Genomic DNA, 21,261 nt, shown 5'->3' with positions numbered 1-21,261 from the left:
CATTGTGGCGCTCTACATTTTCTTCCTCTGTTTCTTATTTTCCTCGATGTTCTGTTTCGCTCAGACGGCCTGAGGGACTCGCCGGCTCCATTTCTTGATTTCCTCTAATGAGAAACTATGTTTTTCAGCAGACATTCAGGATGAGCAGGCGACCGACACCGGCCTTTTTGTTGATCTTATTTTATCTCTTATTTCGTTCTTGTTCAGGAATTGATTACCAGAAACGTGGTTCTTTTGTTTTTGCCTCCTGGAGAAAAGCAATGGAAAATACTTTAATAATCTCTATTTTCTAGTTACGTAATGTCACTAAACTGTGTGATTCCGAGTTCTGAAACCATTTAGTGAGATGATTTGCAGGACTGTATTCGCCTCCTCCATGGAAAACACCAAGCCGATTTCTCCAATCCAGAACATGTCCAGGTGGCCGCCATTGAAATGCTTCCGCAAGAAAATGAAGACGTATGCTTACATCAAGCAAACGATAAATCCAATTATTGATTACGAGATCCAATGATGAAATTAACTAACGATAAAAGCTATGATATGTTTGATTATAGGTTAAGAAGAGATGATTCAAATCCAAACCCACACATTAACATGAGAAACGCTATCTCAGCCATTCGATCAACGATGACTGAGATAACTGTTTCACATATTTCTCATCAAATGATTTTTCGTATCAGCCGAGCCCTGTATGAATGGATACTTAAAATTATAAGATGGATGTGCTCTTAAGAGTTCAAACACAATTGCCCTTGATGTGTCTGTGACTTAGACTCACAAGCAACACTAAGGGGGGTTAGTCATCTTGTACGAGGGTTGACGAAGTACCCACTCCATTGAAGGGCACGTCCCAACTCCAGCCAAAACTTACACCCACCCCAACTACCAAGAGGAGACCTTTCCTCTTCCAATATTTTTCTGCTACCTCCCAACTACCTTGAAAGACCTTCAACCTCTCCAATATTTAAGCCAAGACAGCACGAGAAGAAAACTGTGAACTGGTTCAAGTCTTCACAGATTTGAGGCCAAAATGGTATCATCGTCATCGTCAGTAATGGCGGAAGGTGGATCATTGTATTGCGCGCTCTTGCTGGTAATGCTGCTTCTGTTGAGCTGTTGTGAAACGGGAGAGCGTCAAACGCCTGTTTGGAAGCCCCAGAAGCTGCGAAACTCTCGTTGCGATGAGATATATGTGGTGAAGGAAGGAGATACTCTGCACACGATCAGTGAGAAATGCGGAGACCCCTTTATCGTCGAAGAGAATCCTCACATTCATGATTCAGATGATGTTTTTCCGGGTCTGGTTATCAAAATTACACCATTCAGAGAGCGATGACTCCGGCTCTTAATTTATTACTTCAGACTTCTTGTTCGACAAGTAGATACTCCGTTTGTCCTCAATCCTGTACTGTTCTGTAAAAAAATTAATTCCGACCAAACCTCAGATCGGAGTAGTTCTTGGCTGTACAGAGTTTTTAAAGCATCAAGTTTGTTTCAACGAATACGTTCTATTTGCAGAAGGCTCACAGCAAACTCGGTCACTAGTAAGCCCTGGGTTATCATCGTGAGAAAACGCAAACTATCAAAGTAAAGAGGCACGCGGAAGCATTTAAACAGAGTGGCAAACAGCAGCCGGATTGAATGGCTCATAATTCAAATAATTTTTAGAATGACGAGAGAGGTTCAATGGGATTGGCCTTGTGCGGATTTCAATTCAACACATTTAAATTAGCCTTAAATCCTACAATAAGTAATCATCTTTGTTGTTATTTTGCTAACATATACAGAATCGTGCAACAGTATGAGCCCACATTTCCTAGTAGTTTGCAGTTCACTCATCAAGTCATTAAGGCTCTAATCAAATCCGTGTGTAGAGATAGGACAACATATCACGAAATCTTGTAACTTTTTTATTGTTGTTGTAGCAACATTTCACAGACCAGATCCTCCTGTATGTCAAGATTGCCAACCTGACGTTTCGGAGATTGTAAGAGCTCACTTTTTGGCTGATCCTTTTTTTATGTTTCATGGGTAAGGCCATTTTTGGCTGGTCACTGCATCTTTTGTTTTTTTCAATGTTATCCATCAGTGATTGACCACAAAAGAAAGGTGGGCAAATGAATAAAAAGATGACTTGCTACCACATTTGAAAAACTATCATTCACATATCGGTAGTACCCATAACATAAACATATTGGCAATGAGAATCCAGAAGATGCAAATCAACCTTGATGACCCCTTGTTATTTTCAAGTATACGTCACTCACTGTTTCATAAGCAGATCTTTTATGTACGCAAGAACTTTGCCCACATCAACCTCCCATGCAACAGAGACTGGCGGACAGTCTGTCCATGGATTACTTGACTGCCATCTATACCAAAAGAAGGCAGTTTTCATCATCTGATACTATCACATTACCGCATGTAAATGCAAAACTTGAAAAGAATCAAGAAAGAGAGAGAGACTTACATGCAAAACTTGAAAAGAAGCAAAAGAGAGAGAGAGAGAGAGAGAGAGGGAGAGAGAGAGAGAGATTTTCATACTTTTTTAATTGTTGATCCATCAAAGTGTGTCCTACACAAATGCCCTGAGTTTCGACTCTCACAGCACCTTGTTTGAATGTGAAGAACTCGGGCTGAACCAGTGCTACAAAACTGACCGGGTCGTGGAGGAAAATTCCTAAAGACCATTGAAACTTTGAATAGTTATGAAATTAAAATAGCAAGTCAGAATGAAAAAATAGTAATAATAAGGAGAGGATCAACTGCCCCAACTAAAGTTCAAAGAAAGTTACCGTGAAGACCATCTGACTTCAAATGCCAGTCTCTGTAGAACTGACACATATCACAGATCAATTTTGCATGTCTACCTTTTGAGTTCCTCAGGTCCAAAAGATCTTCATCTGCATTTGCAGTTAAGTTCATAAAAACAATGGGTCATTCTCAAGTACTTTGGTAGATAATTAATACAATAGCAAGTACTGTGAAGTTTATACCTGTCAATTTAACTTGAGTAGTTATATTTATGCCAACAATAATGATATTGGCCCCACAAGTGAACACTATGTCAGCTGCCTCTGGATCCCCATATATCTGCAGAATAAGATGGAATTTCATGCAAATCAGGACCAAGGCCGTTCCTTAATGATAAATATCCTAAATGGAGAGAGAGAGAGAGAGAGAGAGAGAGAGAGAGAGAGAGAGAGAGAGAGAGTTACATTAGCTTCTGCAGCAGGATTAACATTTCCTGATGAAAAGAAGGCGCCACCAAGTACGACTATTTTCTTCACCTTGCTAGCAAAAGATGAATCCTTCTTGATTGCCTGATTGAATAGTCATGTAAAACAGGATCATGAAAAATGATACACATATCATACCTCAACTATTGCTTCAGATGACAAAAAGACTTAAAGATAGTACATAGAATTTACCATTGCCAAATTTGTCAGTGGTCCCAATGCAAGTATAGATACCTCACCAGGGTATTCAGAGACCATGTCAACCATAAAATCGGATGCAGATTTGCTAATCCTTTTACCGTCAGGAGGTGAAATAAAAATGTTTCCTAATCCATCTGAACCATGGATAAAGTCTGCAACTTGAGGTATTCCTCCCTATATTGCAAAATGCAGCACATGCAGTTTTAAGTACAAGGTCAAAAACCTATTTTTGATATTCAAAGATATATAATACAATAATTTGGTTTTTGTACGAGTAAGTCAAGCTCTATAAGGACATGCTTCTAGATAAGCTGCTATGACTGTGAAGTAAATGGTAACTACAATGTCATTTATGTAAAATGCATGAATTAGGAATATACTTCAAACTACAAACGGTTTCAGGAATAGCAGAGATGGACCAACTACTAGATCAGCATGGATAGGAGAGAGTGCACATCTTGCGCTTGGCTTAGAAAAATAGAGAAAGTTATGGCTGAAAATTCAGAGAATTGTGGCTATCACAGTTATCCATATTTTTGGGGCTGGAAACTGATAATGTCAGTAGCTTTTCTATGATGTCAAAATTTTAGACCTGAGGATCTTTAGAAATAAAACATTTGCTTATGAGGTCAAAAATCGTTGTTAGTCTTGATTGCATAACTGGTTGGCTGGATATTTATAATTACCGTGAAAATAATATCTGACAACCTGATTATTTATTGATAAGCATGTTTGACTCCTTAAACTTATAAAAAAATGTCTTTTTTTGGTCCAATTCCATAGTGCAACTTCAAGCCAAAAAAACCTGAAATTTTCCATATTGATGCCACTAGATACTCATGATAAAACTGTAGCTTTTCAAGACAAATTATTAAATCATTCATCTCCAAAACACAATTAAGAAGGACTGCAATGCCCACTAAAGCACCAGACTCTCAATGAGAAAAGTACCAAAAATAGGAAGAAGAATTCAAATAATAAAAAAACAATTTTATTACCCCCAGCATATTACAGAACATAAAGCAGAAAGAAATAATACTCACACAACACTAAAGCCATTTCAGACAAATACTCCACACACTTCCAAACATGTCACTCCTAAGCATGAAATAAGTATTATTGGCAAATTCACCAGTCAATTACCTTAAGAGGCCCTGGACAGCCTTCAGCTACTGGAACATCAGGGCGCCCAGCAATCTCACACTATCCTTTGACAAATTAAAAGTTAAGATCAATGAAGAAAATAGTTCATAGATCTATATAAGCAAAGACTCAAGATCATAAACAACTGTCGAAAAACAAGAACAGGGGCATTATGGTCATTTTACCTCGTCGTTATTTATATTTCGTGATGTAATCTTATTCTACATGTCAAACTATGTCTACGGAGCAAATTTCATGTAAAGGGGACACCTAAAATAAGAGATATATAGAATTAGAGTTTTCACTTAAAGTTAGGGGCAATGTTGTAAATTAACCTCACCTACTTAACCCAAAATCTATAAATAGAAGTTGGAGGAAGTCCAGCCACGAATTTTGAGTTATTTTTTCTCAATTTTCTCTTCTCCAAGCTCTCTCCTTCTCATTTTCTCTCTTCAACCTTTCTTCTTCTTCTCACTTTTTACAACAACAAATAAATAAAATGATCACAAAATATTATCATAAGAATCATACCAACAGCAATGCATTTCTTGTTGCATCTTCTGTACTGACATTGCCATATACTGTTGTCAGACCCAAGATTTCTAACTCAGGTGTTTGGAAAGCCATAAGTATAGCCATGCTATCATCTGTAGAGATAAAGTGTGAAAATCGTTTATAACTCCCAAGTTTAAGCTCATGGAATATCGGTAAAGTATTTTTCAGAAACACACACATACACACACTAAAATAAGATGAATAATTTTATAAAAAAACGAAGGATATATGAAGACGGGTAGCAATGGCTCCTTTGTGTTCCCAATCACTTCAGTTTCTTATAGAGCAGTTACTTGCCTCCATTGTCACATTGTTACTCTTTCTGTATGAGGGAGGGTACACTCTTAGAGAAACTTATTATATTGTAATATCAGTCATTGCAAATAAAAACAATCCTTAATAACATTTATCTATTACACCAACCTCAAATATGAAATCTTTTACTTGAACCAACTTGAAGAACAATCTTTTATGATGCAACTGAATTGTTCCCAAAGTTCCAAAAAGTTCCTTTTTTTTTTTTAAATCGTATGTCAAGTTCATCAAAACAAACATGGCAAACACATTTGCCTCACATAAATATGCCAAAATATGCATCTTGTATCCACCAAGTCGCATCTTAACTCAGAGAAAAATACCACAAGAACACAAATTGGGGAAACAAAACGAACAAACCATCCTCGTTTTGTGATGCTTCCACAATACACCAAGTTAGTAGCTACATGGGAATAAATAATGTGAAAATAACATCATTCCACAAAAAATACAACATGGAGAAGAAAAAAAGGTAAAATAAGATATTAAATGAAATCATAGTATGGACGAAGCATGTTAATAGAATAAGAGGCATGTCATTCATATTCTTCCATGTCCTCAAGAAAACAATTAAAAAAAATAGAGACTTTTAAAAAAAAGGAAAAAAGGACAATATTTCCTATGGTTTCAAAGAAGAGAAATCCTGACTTCATTTTGCTAGCCTTTGAAAGAGGTCTCTTGAAGTCAATAACTAAATAAATATGTGTATGTAAATAAATATAGATAAAAAATGAAAACAATGTAAGCAGAAAGAAGAAGAAGCAGAGATGGCCAAACACATGAAAAAGAAGATCGGAACCAACAAACTATCAACACATTTTTAACTCAAGAGCAAAAAAAAAAAAAAAAAAAAAAGGAAATACTCTTGATATCAATAATATTGATGAATATGTCCCTATCAATTATCATGGCTGATTTCTCTCTTCAATGAAATTTCTCACTTTACTCTATAAATATGTGTGTGTATGTATGTATGTATGTATGTATGTACGTACGTACGTATGTATATGACAGATGTGACTCTCATGAATCAAAAGAGTAGAAACATTAGGATAGTTGAGTAAGAATTCATATTTGATTCAACCAGCCGTTCAGGGACCCTAAATCAAATAAGAATGATTCTGAAATCAACTCCTGAAAACTACAGAGAAGAAAAGTTGAAGACACGATGAACAATAGAAGAGAGAAACGTATGTACATCAAAACACAAAAGATTATGCATTGCCACGTAGTAACTGATATAACACATTCTCATGCATGTGAAACTGTTAACAGTATAATAGACGACTTTGTAAAATTACTTTTTTCTTCTTGACACCTACAACCACCACATACTCCTCAGAAGATCTCATGAAGAAATGGAGGATGAGATCCAGTTCATCCCAAAACAACAGAGGTTAACGAGAAGAGTGCCAGAACATCCAACTCAGAAAGCTAAAGTACCAGCAGATCTCAACAATTAGCCAAAGAAGAAAAAGGAAAAAAAAAATCAAAAGAGATAAATATGTCTATAGAGTCTTCCAAATCGATCCAAACCCAGCTCTTTGTGTTCTTCTTCTTTAGCCAGGAGCAAACAGTTAAAAAGAAAGTCAAACTGAAACGTGAGCATTACCGCAAACAAGACATGGAATTTTCCCAAATCAAACGGAAGTTCAAGATCCGATTTTCGACAAATAAATAAAATAAATAAATAAAGGTTCTCCATCCTGTTATTAATGTAAACAAAAACATGTAATTACCAATTCCGGGATCCGTATCAATGATGACCTTCTCCATCTTTTTAGGTGCCTCAAGTCCATCCCCCAGCTTTCCCCCTACACTCCCAAAAGGGGCCATTTCCAAAACTACCAAGCCTCGAGGGGAAACAGACAAAAAAAGAGGCCGGAAGCGAAAGGAGGATAAACGACGAGAGAAACACAGAGAGAGCGCGAGAAAAATCCTCGGTCGCTCTATCTGCCTTTCATGCTGCTGCCTCAGAAGGGAAGAGAGACGGAAGGCCTTAATAGACTACCAAATACCAAAATTGTCCATTTGACGGCGCAGTGGGACTTTTGCAACGTAAACAACACGAACACATGTAAAGCAACGATTGGATTCCTCTAACTAAATTTATCAGATAAATCGAGGGGATTATAAATTTTCAGAAATGGTAAGCTTCATTTGACGGTTAAATACTACGAATTCGCCTTCGAAATTCCAACCCTATCAAAATTTCTCCGATTTAATTGGATTTTATATCACCTAAATAAACAAAAATTCCCCTTAAAATTTTAAAATAAGAAATTTTTATTAAATTAAATTTTAAAATGCTATTACCAGTATAATCTTTCGACGGCTGGGGAGTCGTCTGCGCAACTTTTGTGGACGAAGAACTTTTCGGTGTGACACAGAGGAAAATAAAGGTTCTGAAAGGGCCGCACGTTGTACACATGAACCCGAAGATATGTGCAGCTCCTATCTAGTCAGCATTACTTGTCGTATATACGGAGTAACCGATGATAATGGTGGTTAGGACTTAGGACTCACGTATATATATTAAAATATTAATTTTTATTTTCGTTTTTTAATATTTTAAAATTTGAGACAAATAAATGCATCTTTTAGATATGCATTGGTTTTGTATTTTTTTTTCAAGAATGATATATGGGTGAGATATTCGGGGATCTTGAATTCATGATTCTATTTTTTCTGTCTTTGTTTTCCAGTTAAGATGTGTGGGGGTGGCATCAAGCTCGAATCGTGGTTATACAACCGAGTCGGGTACATGATCGGGCGAGTTGGGACTCAGAATCATGGTTTTAACTCTTGACTCAATCGAGTTGGGTTTTTGCAACAGTGGCGAAGGAAGAGATGGCACGAACGTGGGGGAGGACGGCTTGGATTTGGTCACCGGCGAGTAGGCAACATTGAGTCGGATCAGTGACTCAGAGATGCGATCTGCGGCTCACCGCGGCGCCGGTCCTAACCCACCTGACTCTTGTAAGCTAAGGTGGGTCGGGTTTGGGGCAATTCACCCTGTAGGAACTGAACCGCATCCCCTGAAATCTGGCTCAACCCGACTGAGTCTCGAGTTGACCGGACAAGTCCCAAAACCCTGGTTCATATGGGTTTGAAATTTTAGATCAGACCGGGGGCTCTAGATTACTGAGCCGGTTCCTAATTTCAATAGCGACTGTACGCTACAGATTCACAGACCCGCTCCAAAACCAACACATCGCGCAGGAGGGGTGCCGTAAAACAGTGTTTCTCTGTGACCTGCCATGGACGATTCTTCCATGGAAACAACCAGCGCTAATGCCACCTCCGCAGCTCCAAGGGACCCCACAGCACCAGCTACTGCGACAACGCAGCAGTCTCTTTCACATCCATCCTCTTCAATCAAGTCGACTCCTGAGATTCCCCCTCCAACTTCTTCTACTTCTTCTTCCGCAATCCCCAATCAAAACCCACAGCAGCAGCAACCTCCACCAAAAAATCTCGCCCCGAAGCAGCAAAATCATCATCAACAACAAGAACAAGAACAAGAGCAGCAGCAGCAACAACAGCAACCGCAACAACCCATCTTTCAACACACTAAGCAGAGGCCCGCTCAGAGCAGACCTCGTCCCCTCCAGTCCACCTACCCTCACTTTTTACCCCATCTCCCTCCAACTTCATCTTCCGCGACAGCTGGTTCGTCATTGTCATCGCCGGTGAGTACGTCTCTTCCAGTGACGACCATGCAGCGGGGCGGAGTGGCAGTGGGGGTCCCGGCCCCTCAAGTGAGACCACCTCAACAACAGCCCACTGGCTCCTTCTCGGCATTCGGGCCAGGCTCTTTCAATCAGTTCGGGGGTTTGGGGCGTGGTCCAGTGAGTGTGCCCGAGACAATGGCCAATTCGACCATGCAGGTGGGATCCCGTCTACAATTTTGCAAGTTTTTTTTTATTTTTTTTTATTTTTGGCTTTCTTTTTCTGGTACAATTCAACAGAAAATTGTGTCTATACAAATTAATGTCCAAATGATCGATGTGATATATATATTTTTCTTAGAATGGACTTAAATCTGGGTATCTACTAGATTCTCACGAATGCGGCTTGGCTGTGTGTAAGATACCGGAACTGGCCTCCTGAGAGGAGAATCCCATGGATGCGTCAGAAAAAAATATTGGAAGTAAATATCTGGTGTTATTTACATACAGTACTCAATTTGCTTTGCTGCGGTGTGATGTTTTCTTAATTCCTTAAAATGCATTCGGTTACCTATGGGATTAGTAATGCACATTATTGCTTTGGTACTTACATGAGTGTGATGAATCATGTTGTGATTTTGATTATCTGTACCTTTTGAGATTTGATTCACATTTAAAAAAAAATCTGGATTACTGTTTTATCTTCTGTGAGTTGACAAGACAACTCTAAGCATGAGGTCTTACAAAATTACCGAAAGTGGATTAAAGCATAGAAGCAGTTATGATTTATTTTCTCTTTCAATTTTATGTGTTTTTGTTAGCTTCCTGTCATCCTAGGAAATTTTATAATTTTTATTACTAGTTATCATATAGTGGCTCCCTTTTCATCATCTTGTGGAGTGTATAGGGAATCTGGACTAATATAAAATATCTGTCTTCAGAATGCCTGCATGCAGTGCTGTATTATTCTGTTTCATTGGGTATACCTTTGGTGTGTATGGAAGTTTAATTTCTTGGAATGCATTATATAAATTCGAGTTTCTGGTGTTGGAATTAGGGTTCCAAACAGTTATATATAGCAATCTGCATCTTTTTCTCTCTTTGGACAAGAAATTGAAGTCATATTGTTGAGAAAATTGTAACATCAATGAAGTATTAGTCAGTTGAACTTGAAATATTGAGTTTTTTGTTGGTAGTTAGATGCGCTGAGCATATTCCTGCATAAGATGTTGGAAGAGTATTGGGTAGCTGGATACCTGATATACTTTTCAAAAAGGTCTTTATCTCTGTTTTTTTCTCAGCAAATACACAGACTATCCATCTTCCCCAATCCGATATAACTAAGACAATGTGCCAGTCATATGACCAAGTTGGTAAACCATGCATCCAGAAAACATGGAATTTCTTATTGATATCTATGTGCATCCAATATACTTTTTTGTGGTCGAGAAGATCTTTGAAATTGTTATAGAATATTGGGATGATTTTCATTCAGGATGATATTGGAAAAATGATCAGTTAAGATACAACTTATTGACATTTTTTTCATTCTTAATAACTGAAGGTGAAGCAACCTTCTCCAGGCGTCCAAAGCATGGGGATTATGAGTCCATTTGGTTCAAATTCTCAGGTACGTCCTACTGGTGCTCCTGTGATTCGTCAGCAGCGACCTGGTCCACCACCCTTAAGAGGACAATCTCAGCCTAATAATCAGGCCTTAGCAACCCAAGTTAGTTACTTCACTTGCAACTTTTATTGAGTTAATTTTTTATTATCCTTTTATAATGCCTTATACATTTATATAAGTGTAATAAGACAAGTTGCTCACACCCATTGGCCTATGTTATACCTGGGGTGTTTAAAGGCCCACACCTGCCAGTTGGAAGATGTCATCAAGTAAATCTATGGTCTCCAAATCACCCTTGTTAGTAGCCTAAAATAAATTATTCAGACAAAACGGTGTTCATGTCAATTGCTGGATTGGACAGGATATATCAGTGAGATGGGGCAGTTATCTTAGATTAACTTTGGCCAAGTGAATCTTCACTGTTTTCTCGAACTTGAAAACTTACCTCACTAGGTCTCTGTGAAGGATATGTACTCTTAAATATCAAGTAGGGGTATTTTGTTCATTTTACATTATCTGTGTAAGTCTGTAATTGTGTCAGCAAGTGTAGTTATGTGTGAGAAGTCTTTCGTCCGTATTTGGTATTATTCAGATGTGTAGGTAGTGAGTTATAGAGGTTTACGTCTCAAGGGGTATTAATATAATTAGACCTCAATCTACCTAAGTGAAATAAAAGGGAGGAGGGGGTCTACCTGATCCCTATTGAGTGTCATTCCAACACACTCTTCTCCACTATTCTTCTCTCTCTTTTCTCTTTTTATCTTCTTTCGTTTCCTATTTTACATCTTTTTACATTTATCCTATCTTTTGAGACTAATTCCTCATGTAAAGATTTCCAAGTTGACAACCCCCCGGATAACTGATTCCAAATGAGCTTATTGCCATAGCTGTCACATGTCAACTGGAAGTTTGAAACCTGTCTCTTATCAAGTTCACCTCCATATGCATGTAAATTGAATTTACCTTGTGTGTCAAACCTGCTGAATCCTCTTGTTTTAGAACCATGCCTTACATTTTATGTCTGAGGCAGAAATTCCAAAGTCACAACATGGGACTAGTCCCATCAGTGGGTTCTCCTAATTCTCAATCACTTATGGCCCCTCAAGGTTTTCAAACCCATCCACAGTCATGGGCATCAGGACAAGGAAAACAAACTCATACACAGGCTTTGCCTTCTCCATCTTATAAGCCTCCAATGAAGTCTCACAGCATGAATCAGAGGTCTCATCTTCCTCAACAACATCAGCAAGCCACACCCTCATCTTCACACCAGCAACAGCCACTAGCCCAATCTCATCAGTCACAAGAATATTATAATCAGCAATTCCCTTCACCAAGACTTCCACAGTCAATGCCACATCAACCACAGGTAACACGAGCTGCAGGATCAGCAGCTCAGAAGTCTGTGGTTTCTGCAGTTGCAAAATCTAGCATGCTTCAATCTGGCTCACATACACCTGCAGTTACCAATGATACACCTGTTGATGGGACTCGGATTCTCAGCAAGAGAAGCATCCAGGAATTGGTTACACAGGTGAATTTTATGTTCTCTACGAATTTAAAATATTTGCTGCCTTCTAACTTCTTATTTGATGCTAGAGACCACTTTCTTATCCTTCATTTATTAAATCTTCTCTTTTATAAGAACAATTAAGTCTTCTTTTGTACAGATTGATCCATCTGAGAAGTTGGACCCAGAAGTTGAAGATGTTCTTGTGGAGATTGCAGAAGATTTTGTGGAATTTGTAAGTTCATTAATTGACCATAGAGCGGATACCTTATTGTATTATTTTTCGTCTGTGAATTATATACTGCTTCACAGATCACAACATTTGCTTGCTCATTGGCCAAGCATCGGAAGTCAACTATGCTGGAAGCGAAGGACATTCTTCTGCATTTAGGTTCATTACATTACACTGATGTTCTTTTTACTACTTTTTTCAGTCTTTGCTAAAAATAACATGGCTTAAACAAATTCTCTGGTGTTTGGTTACAGAAAGAAACTGGAATATGACACTACCAGGTTTTGGTGGAGATGAGATTAAAAGCTACAAGAAGCAGGTAGTAGTCTTGAATCAAATCATTGGTAGATGGAATGTTCTAAGCATGTGTTTTCTCTGGCTTGAGGTGACAAGCTCTTTTATTTTCTTGTCTCTGATAATCTTTTTTCTTTTTTTTCAGTTCACTAATGATGTTCACAAGGAGCGACTTGCAGCGGTACATTTAGTTCTTATCCTGAACCTGATTCTTGATGATTTTTTTTGTAAGCCATGCAGTCATGAAGTTGCACCTTTGTGTACCCATTGAATCAGTGGCCACTGTTTATGGCATTTCTAGGTGCAGCTATGTGAAAGCATGGGCTAAAATATGCAGCCTCTAATCAGGGTAGCACAGTTGCTTGATTAGAGATGGATCGTCTATGTTAAACTGTTTTCTTTCTGTTCTAGCTACAAGAAATGCTTAGGGTTGTGTAATTATTATGTCTTAGCAACTCAACATACATGTGCGCTTCTGTAATTTAATTTTGTGCATTCATGTTATTATCTCACCAGTAATGAGCAATATCTGAGAATCATTCTCAGGAAAAAAAAAGAGGGTAAACTCTTTGAGCCTCCATTGTCATCAGCAACGAGCCTCCGTTGTCATCATTGTCACCATTGCCACCAGTAATGAGGGTAAAAATTATTAGTAACATCCGTGGTTATAGTTTTAAGTAAACACTTTTGTTAAGGCTGGAAGAATGCATCCCATGGTTGTGGTTGTAGATTATGATTGTTGCATCTAATAGTACTATATAAGATTACAATGAATGGGAAGGTGCAACTGAAACTTGCAAATGGTTTTTTATGAATGTTGATGTTGTCTATATATGCCGTATATAAATACATGTTGGTGAATACTTAGATTTGATATCTCACAAATTCTAATACATTATTTTCCTTTTGCTATTTCAGATCAAGAAGTCAATTGTGGGAAGTGAAGGCACAAACTTGAGAAGTTCTACTGCACAAGCTGCTGCTAATGTGAAAGGCCATACTGCAAAATCACCTCCAGTTGGCCCTGAGAAAACCTGAACACTCTCTCCATTTCCATATATTGAGTTTATACAGTTAGATTTGGCAGTTCTCTCAGTGGAAGACATGTAAAGGTGAGATGATCCAACCTGGAAGGAATTGTGCTGAAACTCAAAAATAGCAATAGGAAGAAAAAATGAGAAGGATTATACACTAATTAATCACAAATTCTTCATCTATTATTCTTAAAGAAAAAGAAAAAAGAAAGGGTAATTCTCTAAACTTTATACCAGTTGGTGTTAGTCATGCATTTTGGGCAGGCTTTTGCACTTACTAGATTCTGCTCTATATATTGAACAAGTGGTACTCTGAAGGGCATGAAACCACCTTGAGGTAAATTTTGTTTCATGTAAGGTGTGATTTCATGCTATGTGTCATGGAAGCTCAGCCCCAGCTGCCCACTAGCCTGATGTGTATTTCTATTGGGATTGAGCTCCTGTGATGCTAAGCATTTAGACCATGCTCAAATTGCTTACATTTATGTAAGATGTTTAGTTTTTGGTTAAGGCAACAAAATTAATGTAAAAGAACTCTCCTGAATATGAGTTCTTTATAATTAACGAGAGGTGTAATAAATTTTTTTAAAGAAGGCCTGGTTAAAATGATTAGTAAACCGGAAAGGAGGAAAATGATGTGGAGCAGGACATTAGAAAAAATGATCTCATGTGATGCAAGTTCAAGGAGGTTCTCTCATCCTCAAGAAGTTCCTGACATGCTTTTAGGAGAGGCAAAACATATGGCTCAATTCCACTAAGATCCCCGTTATTAAGAAACTCTCTGAGGCCTTCAAGAGCCAACGCTGCAGACCCATTTCCAACACTAACATCTCTTAGAACATGCACAGCCCAGCTGATGAATCAATCGACCAAAGACCCACTAGGCGTGGTTTTGTCTTCCACTGGATGCTAAATCGCTGGAGCAGACCATAAGCATTAATACCAATAATTGGTGCACATTTTAATCATATTTGGAAAGGAAAATACGCAAATCAACATCAGTCATAAATGCATGTTGATGACAGAGACGAGTTGTTGGACATCGGATCCTTCAAGTTATTATGAGTTTCAGACAGCGAACCCTTGGTTCGCCAGCTTACCCTAGGCTTCCATTGATGTTATGATCGACCTAACTCTTCTACCTTTTCGATATTTCCAAAGTGTTCCTTCACTACCTACAGTAATTGTGAGCCCTCGATCTAATCGCCTCTTTTTTTAAGTCGACATTATCGATAAAAAAACGAGGCTTCCTCAAGATTCTTTCTATTTTAGGTCAGCTTGAACCAAAAAATCCGCAAATACGGGCGATTTCCGTTGTACAAAGGTGAGAAATGCTGCTTACTCACACTTTATGTTTGATTTACGAGTATTTTTGCAGTGACTTCGAGCGGCATTTGGATTTTTCTCTCAGATATGCTACTTCCTTGGACGAGGGATTTAATTACATTTTGTGTATGATTGTTCGTTAGCAGGTCGTAATTTCTCCATTTTTTTTTTCTTTTGGTTCGTGATGCCGAGTTTGTCGCCCCTAGCTTTTGATTTGTGTCTTAGTGTAATGAGTTGTGTGCATTTGCTGTTTCTTATTTATTTCATGAATTTTGGTTGGTTTTCTTTCAATCTTGGTGGAAATGCCACCGGTTAGATGTATAGTCTTTGTCAAATTTTATGGATTAAGAATGCCATATAGCAATGAAGAGATATTCAAGTTTTCATGTAATAAATCTATAGGAAAACCTTTTCTCAACTAGTGTGTCTTCTGTAATGTGTTTGTCTTTCTTAAATGTGTCGTCCTACATAAATGTTTGAATGTTGGATGTTTAGACTTGTGAAGATTTTGTACCTTTATATTGAGAAAACAGGAGTAATTTGAGCCTGGGTCATTCTTATCAGTAAATTCTTCCTTACCTGGCAGGAGCTTACTCTTAGATCTATCGATTAAGTTGTTGTTTGCATTAGATTGAATATTTGTAGTTGAATTTTGTGTAAACTGAAAGTCCATTGATATTATTGCTTTTTTTTTTTTTTTTTTTTTTTGTGTGTGTGTGTGTGAAAGTTGTGTAATTTAATGGGCGTTAGGGAAAAGATCAGATTCAATACGAATAATAGGTACAAAAGAAAGGCCCATGACAGAAGTTCTAATTTAATGGCTTCTGTGTTATATGTTGTCTTCGTGTCCAGTATGGAAGCTCTATTCTGACGTACTTAGATGCAATAGATATGATGGACTTTGGGTTAATTCCTTGCGTGCAGAATTTTTCCTACATTTGCTTCACCTCAATTCGATTAAGAATGGCGACAATGGTGGGTTCAGGACTGCAAATGGCTGCAGCAGTACCCTGCATATGCTCCCGCAAGATCTGCAGTGCAGATCCAGTATTACTAGGGCATGGTGGGAAACGACACATGCAATTCAAGCTCTCAAGTTCCTCTCAAATCTCATCTGTGAAGCCTTTCTTTCGGAGCTTTTCTTCTGCTCCAGCCGAGTTTGAGAAGCACATTATAAAAGCAGTTTCCAGTTCGGGTGAGAAGGGGCATACTTCTGGCTTGCCTATTGATCTTAAAGGTTTGAGATCTTTTCAATCTCGTTATGGTCTCCGGTTTGTTCTTTATCTATGCCTTGTCAAGTAAATCCAAAAAGGTTTGATGGGAGTTCTTTGTTATCAGGTAAAAGGGCATTTATTGCTGGCATAGCTGATGATAATGGGTATGGTTGGGCAATTGCGAAATCACTTGCTGCCGCAGGTGCTGAAATCCTTGTTGGCACTTGGGTACCTGTATGTAATTACGTCCTCTTAAACATCATTTGGTTAAAAATTCATTGACATCTGGTTCAACTTCATGAGAATAAGCTTCTCCTTGCAGGCACTTAACATTTTTGAAACCAGCTTAAGACGTGGGAAGTTTGATGAATCACGAGTGTCAGAACCAGTTGATTCTCCTCTTGCTTCATTTAATAAAATATGTGTCATTGAGAAAGACTGGAGTGTTATTCTCCCAAATGGTTAAGCTGAGGTTTTTGATTGCAGGTTGCCAGATGGTTCATTGATGGAAATTACCAAAGTGTATGCATTGGATGCTGTTTATGACAGCCAAGAGGATGTTCCTGAAGATGTAATTTGAAAGATATTATTCTCTGAGTATTAGCTCTTTCATTTTGTTTATTCTAGATGGTTCTTCAACTATTTATTTATAACTTAACTGATTCACTAAAGAATTGTTTGTTCAGGTTAAAACAAACAAACGCTATGCAGGAGCTTCAAATTGGACCGTCCAGGTAAAATCTTGTGTTCATTTTCTTGTTTTGGCATTAAATTCAAATAAATAGCTGCTAGTTGAGAAGCATTGTGCTGATGTGCGTGCAGGATACAGAGAAATGAATATTAAAAAGGTTCCATTGAGAGTCTTGAATAGTAGTAAATGATTGCATTTTTCACATACAGAGAAATGAATCTTAAAAAGAATTAGGTGTCAAATATGAATTCAGAGAATAATTAAAAAGACAAGATTTTATGTCCAGGGGTATTAAATTTGTCATCATCTTCAAAAGAAAAAATGACGTCATTTGTACATCGTTGCTAAAACAAATTCTGTTCAAGAAATTAAGTGATGGAGAATACTAGATTTGTGCTGCTACACATCTTTTTCTTCTTCAGAGCCTTTTTAAACAAATTTGGTACTAGCTACACTAATCCTCCTCCAATTGGCTCCATCTTGCAACCCTCATTACTGCTTAGTTTTTTTTAACCCTCTTCTCACCTTTTTTATGTGTTGGTTTGATGTTTTTCTCTACTGCTCGCTGATAGAATGATTAACATCAGAACCTTATGTTAAGCACCTAGCCAATACATCCCAAAAGACCGGCCTGTTAAGAACAGAAGGTATAGGTACTTAACCCCTAGACCATAACATCACACTCCACCTTCGCGAGCAGACGTCCACGGCGACTTAACACTCAACGACGGGGGACGGGTTAAGATCCCATAATCTCTTACGCCCACCACGTCCGGGGCTCGCGACACCCGCACCGGGGAACTCCCCTTGGGGATTCGAACTCGCGACGTGGGAGCCCGCTCTGATACCAAATGTTAAACACCTAGCCAATACATCCCAAAAGACCGGCCTGTAAGGAGCGGAAGGCATAGATACTTAACCCCAGGACCATAACACCTTATCCCTTTCTTGCGCTGGTAGGGTTCTATTCAATATGCTCAAACCATCCCATGGCCTAGTCTAATATTCTATCATTTTCACAATCATGGAGTTCACATCCATAACATAATAAAAGAACAAATTAAGGCATTATTCAGAATGACAAAGCACTCTTGTTGGTTGAGGTTCCTCTGATGTTGTAGATTGGGACCTATGGCTCCATGGCTACATGAGAAGGTTTTTAACATGAGTTGTTGGGTTTTGCTCTCTGGATCCTGGGCTGTAGTGTTAGGAATTAAATACCCTAATTCCAAACTAACAAGAATAATAATAATAATCGCGAAAAAAAGGAAAAGGCAAGCACGAGAACAAACAAAAAGATTTATACAATTTCGCTTCAAGGTAAGACTGCATCCTGTCTTCGGCACCGTTGCAGTAATCCACTATGAAGATGAAATAGTTTACAAGATAAATCTCATACTTACATGTGTCTTTCTCTAATCTCTAGGGGGCTGCAACTCAAAGTCCTTTTCGTGATGATAAAACCCTAATAGTGGCGTCCCTCAATTATAAAGAGAAAATTAGGACAACCGCGATACAAGAGTAAAATTCCCAAACTGCCTTTAAGGAAACAACAGTTAATATATTGTGGACCGGGTGTTGGGGGGGGGGCTTCCCGCCCCCCTTAATTTCCAACTTCCAACCATGGTGTTCCGACCCAACGAGTTGGCCTGCAAACCACCCCCCCATCGAGTCAAGAGCATGACTCGACGTCACTCTGGCGATCGGACTGGGATTTCCAGGTGCTGAGTCTGAGTCAAAACACCATGGTTCCAAAAAAGTTGTCTTGAACATTTTTCTACAACTGTATTTGCTTTTGTTGTCTACTTTGCCAAGTCAATGTCCTGCTGTACTTTACAAAAAAAATCTTGTGGAATTCTTCATATTTGCTTTTCGATAAACTTAACTATGAGAGTCAATGTCCAATTCTGTATCATCATTTTAAAGAAAGTAATGGCATAAGTGTGAAAGCAAGAAGTGAATGCTGTTCTGATCTTATTCATGTGGACGTGACTTATTGTTCAGGAAGTTGCTGATGCAGTGAAACAAGACTATGGGACCATTGACATCCTTGTCCATTCTCTCGCGAATGGACCAGAGGTTATATTTCTCCTTCTCAGTCTCTCTTGTTTTCGTTGTCCCACTAATTCTAATTAGTTCTTGTGAACAGGTCAGTAAGCCTCTTCTGGAAACTTCGAGGAAAGGATATCTTGCTGCTCTTTCAGCCTCCAGTTATTCATATATTTCTTTGCTGAAGCATTTTCTTCCAATAATGAATCCTGGTATTTGCTTTATAGTAATGGTTGTTTTATTTCTTTTTTTAATGATGATAAATAAGACTAATGTGGTAAAAAAAGATTGAAGAGAAAGTAGATGACAGTACCTTGATCTACCAATGAACTATGGCCAGCATTATAAGCTGTGGCTTTGCAGGTGGTTCATCCATTTCACTTACGTACATTGCTTCTGAGAAGATCATTCCAGGGTTAGATTTCTTTTCCTCTGCATGAACTTGTGTGCTTCAGGTTTTACATCTGAATACTCTTTCTAAACCTCCTCATAATTTGTATTGAAATAGATATGGTGGAGGCATGAGTTCGGCTAAAGCTGCCTTGGAGAGTGATACCAGGGTAAGTTTTTCTAATTCCCGTCAAACTTTCCTTATGAGCAGTTCTACATAACATATCTGGTCTTGCAGGTGCTTTCTTTTGAAGCAGGAAGACAGCACAAGATCCGGGTTAATACGATATCTGCTGGTGGATTGGATTCTCTACTATTATCTTTCTAGAAGTTATTGTTATTTTTTGCAGAGTTCATAGTACTTATCTCCCAATAAACTATGTAGGACCCTTGAGAAGTCGTGCTGCAAAAGCCATTGGGTTTATTGATACAATGATTGATTACTCCTCAGCCAATGCTCCACTGCAGAAAGAGCTCTCGGCAGGTAAAATTTCCAATTTAATGTGTTTCTATTAGTCAGAGCATCATGTCACAACCGTACTGTTGTTAACGTAGCAGCTGAAAATGATAATCTTTTGTAAATCTTTATGATTCCATCAGGAGATATTTGGACAAGCTTGTCTAAAAATTTGCTGATATATGCATGATGGATATTTTAAATAAATAAAGGAAAAATAGATTGAAAGATACACATAGGTCTTAAATGTTTTCTCACCGAGATGTAAGTAAGAAACTGACAAACCTTTAGTAAATCCTATTCAGTTATTTTCTGCTGTGAACAAGCATATCCACTTCACTTTTCTGCTTTTAATTTGTATTGAAAGCAACTTTCTATTCCCTCTAAATTGATTAATTTTAAGCTTGAGTTGGGTGTCTATGATTGACTATGTACACTACTCAAACGGGATCACCCAAGATATGTCAAACTAGTTGCCCACTAACTTTATTTGGTATCGTTTTTAGTAACTGGTGTTTGTTTTATGGTGGGAGTTATTCTAATCTTTCCATGTTAATGAAACTGTAACAGACGAAGTAGGCAATGCTGCAGCATTCTTGGCATCTCCATTGGCGTCAGCTATCACCGGCACAGTCATCTATGTAGACAATGGATTACATGCAATGGGAGTTGGAGTGGACAGCCCAGTATTTGCAGAGCTCAACATTCCAAAAACTGTGTAGGAAAGCTTATACAGATTAGTTCGAATGACCAAAACAGTGACATTATGAACGGGAAACATGGATGAGGATGAGAGCTCTCGGGTATTATTAAATTTTTGTTAGGATTTTCTTTTATTGATGCATAACGGAAGGACCTTATTTTCTATCTTTGGTAAGGTTCTAATATTTAGACTATTTTATATATTTCTTGTAAAGCTTCTTAGCTCATCCATGTCCTGTTGGTTCTCCAGAAAATTTTGTCATATATGATCTCGAGCTATTAATTCAGTGCGTCCTTTGGTTGTGTTTTTTTTTTTTTTCCTTTGCTTCTCTACAAGGGAAGATCATATATGATCTCGAGCTATTAAAATTTTCTTTTTCATTAATGAATGTGCCATATTAGAGCAATTAAGCTATCAATTTTATAAGCTTAAAACTTCTGTTGTATAATGAATGAAAGAAAAATGGGTGAAGGGAAGGTGTATTTTATTAATCTTGGCAAGCTTCCCTTAATGGTGTGACGTTGGGGATGGCAAGAGGTGGATGGAGTCATGTGCTTTTCTTCTTTTAAAATGGTTTGATTAATTACTTCCTAATCAAACAGTATCA

General features: G+C 38.1%; 3 protein-coding genes across 8 annotated transcripts; 2 read left to right on the top strand and 1 right to left on the bottom strand.

Moving 5' to 3' along the window:
- Positions 1 to 2,121: 2,121 nt before the first annotated feature.
- Positions 2,122 to 7,437, bottom strand: LOC137958908 (probable uridine nucleosidase 1). The gene is made up of 9 exons (XM_068806114.1): positions 7,196 to 7,437; positions 5,118 to 5,233; positions 4,587 to 4,646; positions 3,435 to 3,617; positions 3,222 to 3,326; positions 3,000 to 3,096; positions 2,799 to 2,906; positions 2,548 to 2,683; positions 2,122 to 2,375 (listed from the first exon to the last, which is right to left on the bottom strand). The coding sequence occupies exons 1-9, from the start codon at positions 7,290 to 7,292 to the stop codon at positions 2,267 to 2,269; spliced, it is 1,011 nt and encodes a 336-aa protein (XP_068662215.1). The 5' UTR covers positions 7,293 to 7,437; the 3' UTR covers positions 2,122 to 2,266.
- Positions 7,438 to 8,668: 1,231 nt separating this feature from the next.
- Positions 8,669 to 14,136, top strand: LOC137958906 (transcription initiation factor TFIID subunit 12-like). 2 transcript variants are annotated; one of them, XM_068806113.1, is made up of 8 exons: positions 8,669 to 9,346; positions 10,692 to 10,856; positions 11,785 to 12,288; positions 12,425 to 12,499; positions 12,577 to 12,655; positions 12,751 to 12,815; positions 12,936 to 12,971; positions 13,709 to 14,136. In XM_068806113.1, the coding sequence occupies exons 1-8, from the start codon at positions 8,717 to 8,719 to the stop codon at positions 13,826 to 13,828; spliced, it is 1,674 nt and encodes a 557-aa protein (XP_068662214.1). In that variant the 5' UTR covers positions 8,669 to 8,716; the 3' UTR covers positions 13,829 to 14,136. The 2 variants fall into 2 exon arrangements, with proteins under 2 accessions (XP_068662214.1, XP_068662213.1); XM_068806112.1 differs by having other exon boundaries at positions 12,751 to 12,818.
- Positions 14,137 to 14,917: 781 nt separating this feature from the next.
- Positions 14,918 to 20,964, top strand: LOC137958886 (enoyl-[acyl-carrier-protein] reductase [NADH], chloroplastic-like). 5 transcript variants are annotated; one of them, XM_068806084.1, is made up of 13 exons: positions 14,918 to 15,148; positions 16,075 to 16,387; positions 16,489 to 16,598; positions 16,687 to 16,742; positions 16,851 to 16,935; positions 17,051 to 17,098; positions 19,060 to 19,134; positions 19,205 to 19,316; positions 19,468 to 19,519; positions 19,613 to 19,664; positions 19,733 to 19,790; positions 19,880 to 19,978; positions 20,522 to 20,964. In XM_068806084.1, the coding sequence occupies exons 2-13, from the start codon at positions 16,114 to 16,116 to the stop codon at positions 20,671 to 20,673; spliced, it is 1,173 nt and encodes a 390-aa protein (XP_068662185.1). In that variant the 5' UTR covers positions 14,918 to 15,148; positions 16,075 to 16,113; the 3' UTR covers positions 20,674 to 20,964. The 5 variants fall into 5 exon arrangements, with proteins under 5 accessions (XP_068662185.1, XP_068662187.1, XP_068662186.1 ...); XM_068806086.1 differs by lacking the exon at positions 14,918 to 15,148 and adding an exon at positions 15,169 to 15,296 and having other exon boundaries at positions 16,136 to 16,387; XM_068806085.1 differs by lacking the exon at positions 14,918 to 15,148 and adding an exon at positions 15,169 to 15,296.
- The last annotated feature ends 297 nt before the right edge of the window (positions 20,965 to 21,261 follow it).

This window comes from Aristolochia californica, unplaced genomic scaffold (assembly GCF_029961685.1).
Source record: "Aristolochia californica isolate CCGP_79_NKW_82.1479 unplaced genomic scaffold, dmAriCali1.0.hap1 SCAF_3, whole genome shotgun sequence".
NCBI classification, from domain to species: Eukaryota; Viridiplantae; Streptophyta; class Magnoliopsida; order Piperales; family Aristolochiaceae; genus Aristolochia; species Aristolochia californica.
The sequence above is the reverse complement of the archived record's forward strand: the minus strand, read 5'-3'. Positions and strand labels throughout refer to the sequence as shown.

Excerpts from the sequence above, each read along its gene's own strand:
- LOC137958908 (XM_068806114.1), bottom strand. The coding sequence starts at position 7,292 with ATGGCCCCTTTTGGGAGTGTAGGGGGAAAGCTGGGGGATGGACTTGAG. Across the intron at positions 4,647-5,117 it reads CAAGAAATGCATTGCTGTTG|TGTGAGATTGCTGGGCGCCC; the intron begins GTATGATTCTTA and ends GTCAAAGGATAG. Across the intron at positions 3,097-3,221 it reads ATCCTGCTGCAGAAGCTAAT|ATATATGGGGATCCAGAGGC; the intron begins GTAACTCTCTCT and ends CTTATTCTGCAG.
- LOC137958906 (XM_068806112.1), top strand. The coding sequence starts at position 8,717 with ATGGACGATTCTTCCATGGAAACAACCAGCGCTAATGCCACCTCCGCA. Across the intron at positions 9,347-10,691 it reads TGGCCAATTCGACCATGCAG|GTGAAGCAACCTTCTCCAGG; the intron begins GTGGGATCCCGT and ends TAATAACTGAAG. Across the intron at positions 12,656-12,750 it reads GGACATTCTTCTGCATTTAG|AAAGAAACTGGAATATGACA; the intron begins GTTCATTACATT and ends GTTTGGTTACAG.
- LOC137958886 (XM_068806083.1), top strand. The coding sequence starts at position 16,042 with ATGATGGACTTTGGGTTAATTCCTTGCGTGCAGAATTTTTCCTACATT. Across the intron at positions 16,388-16,488 it reads CTTGCCTATTGATCTTAAAG|GTAAAAGGGCATTTATTGCT; the intron begins GTTTGAGATCTT and ends CTTTGTTATCAG. Across the intron at positions 19,979-20,521 it reads GCAGAAAGAGCTCTCGGCAG|ACGAAGTAGGCAATGCTGCA; the intron begins GTAAAATTTCCA and ends AAACTGTAACAG.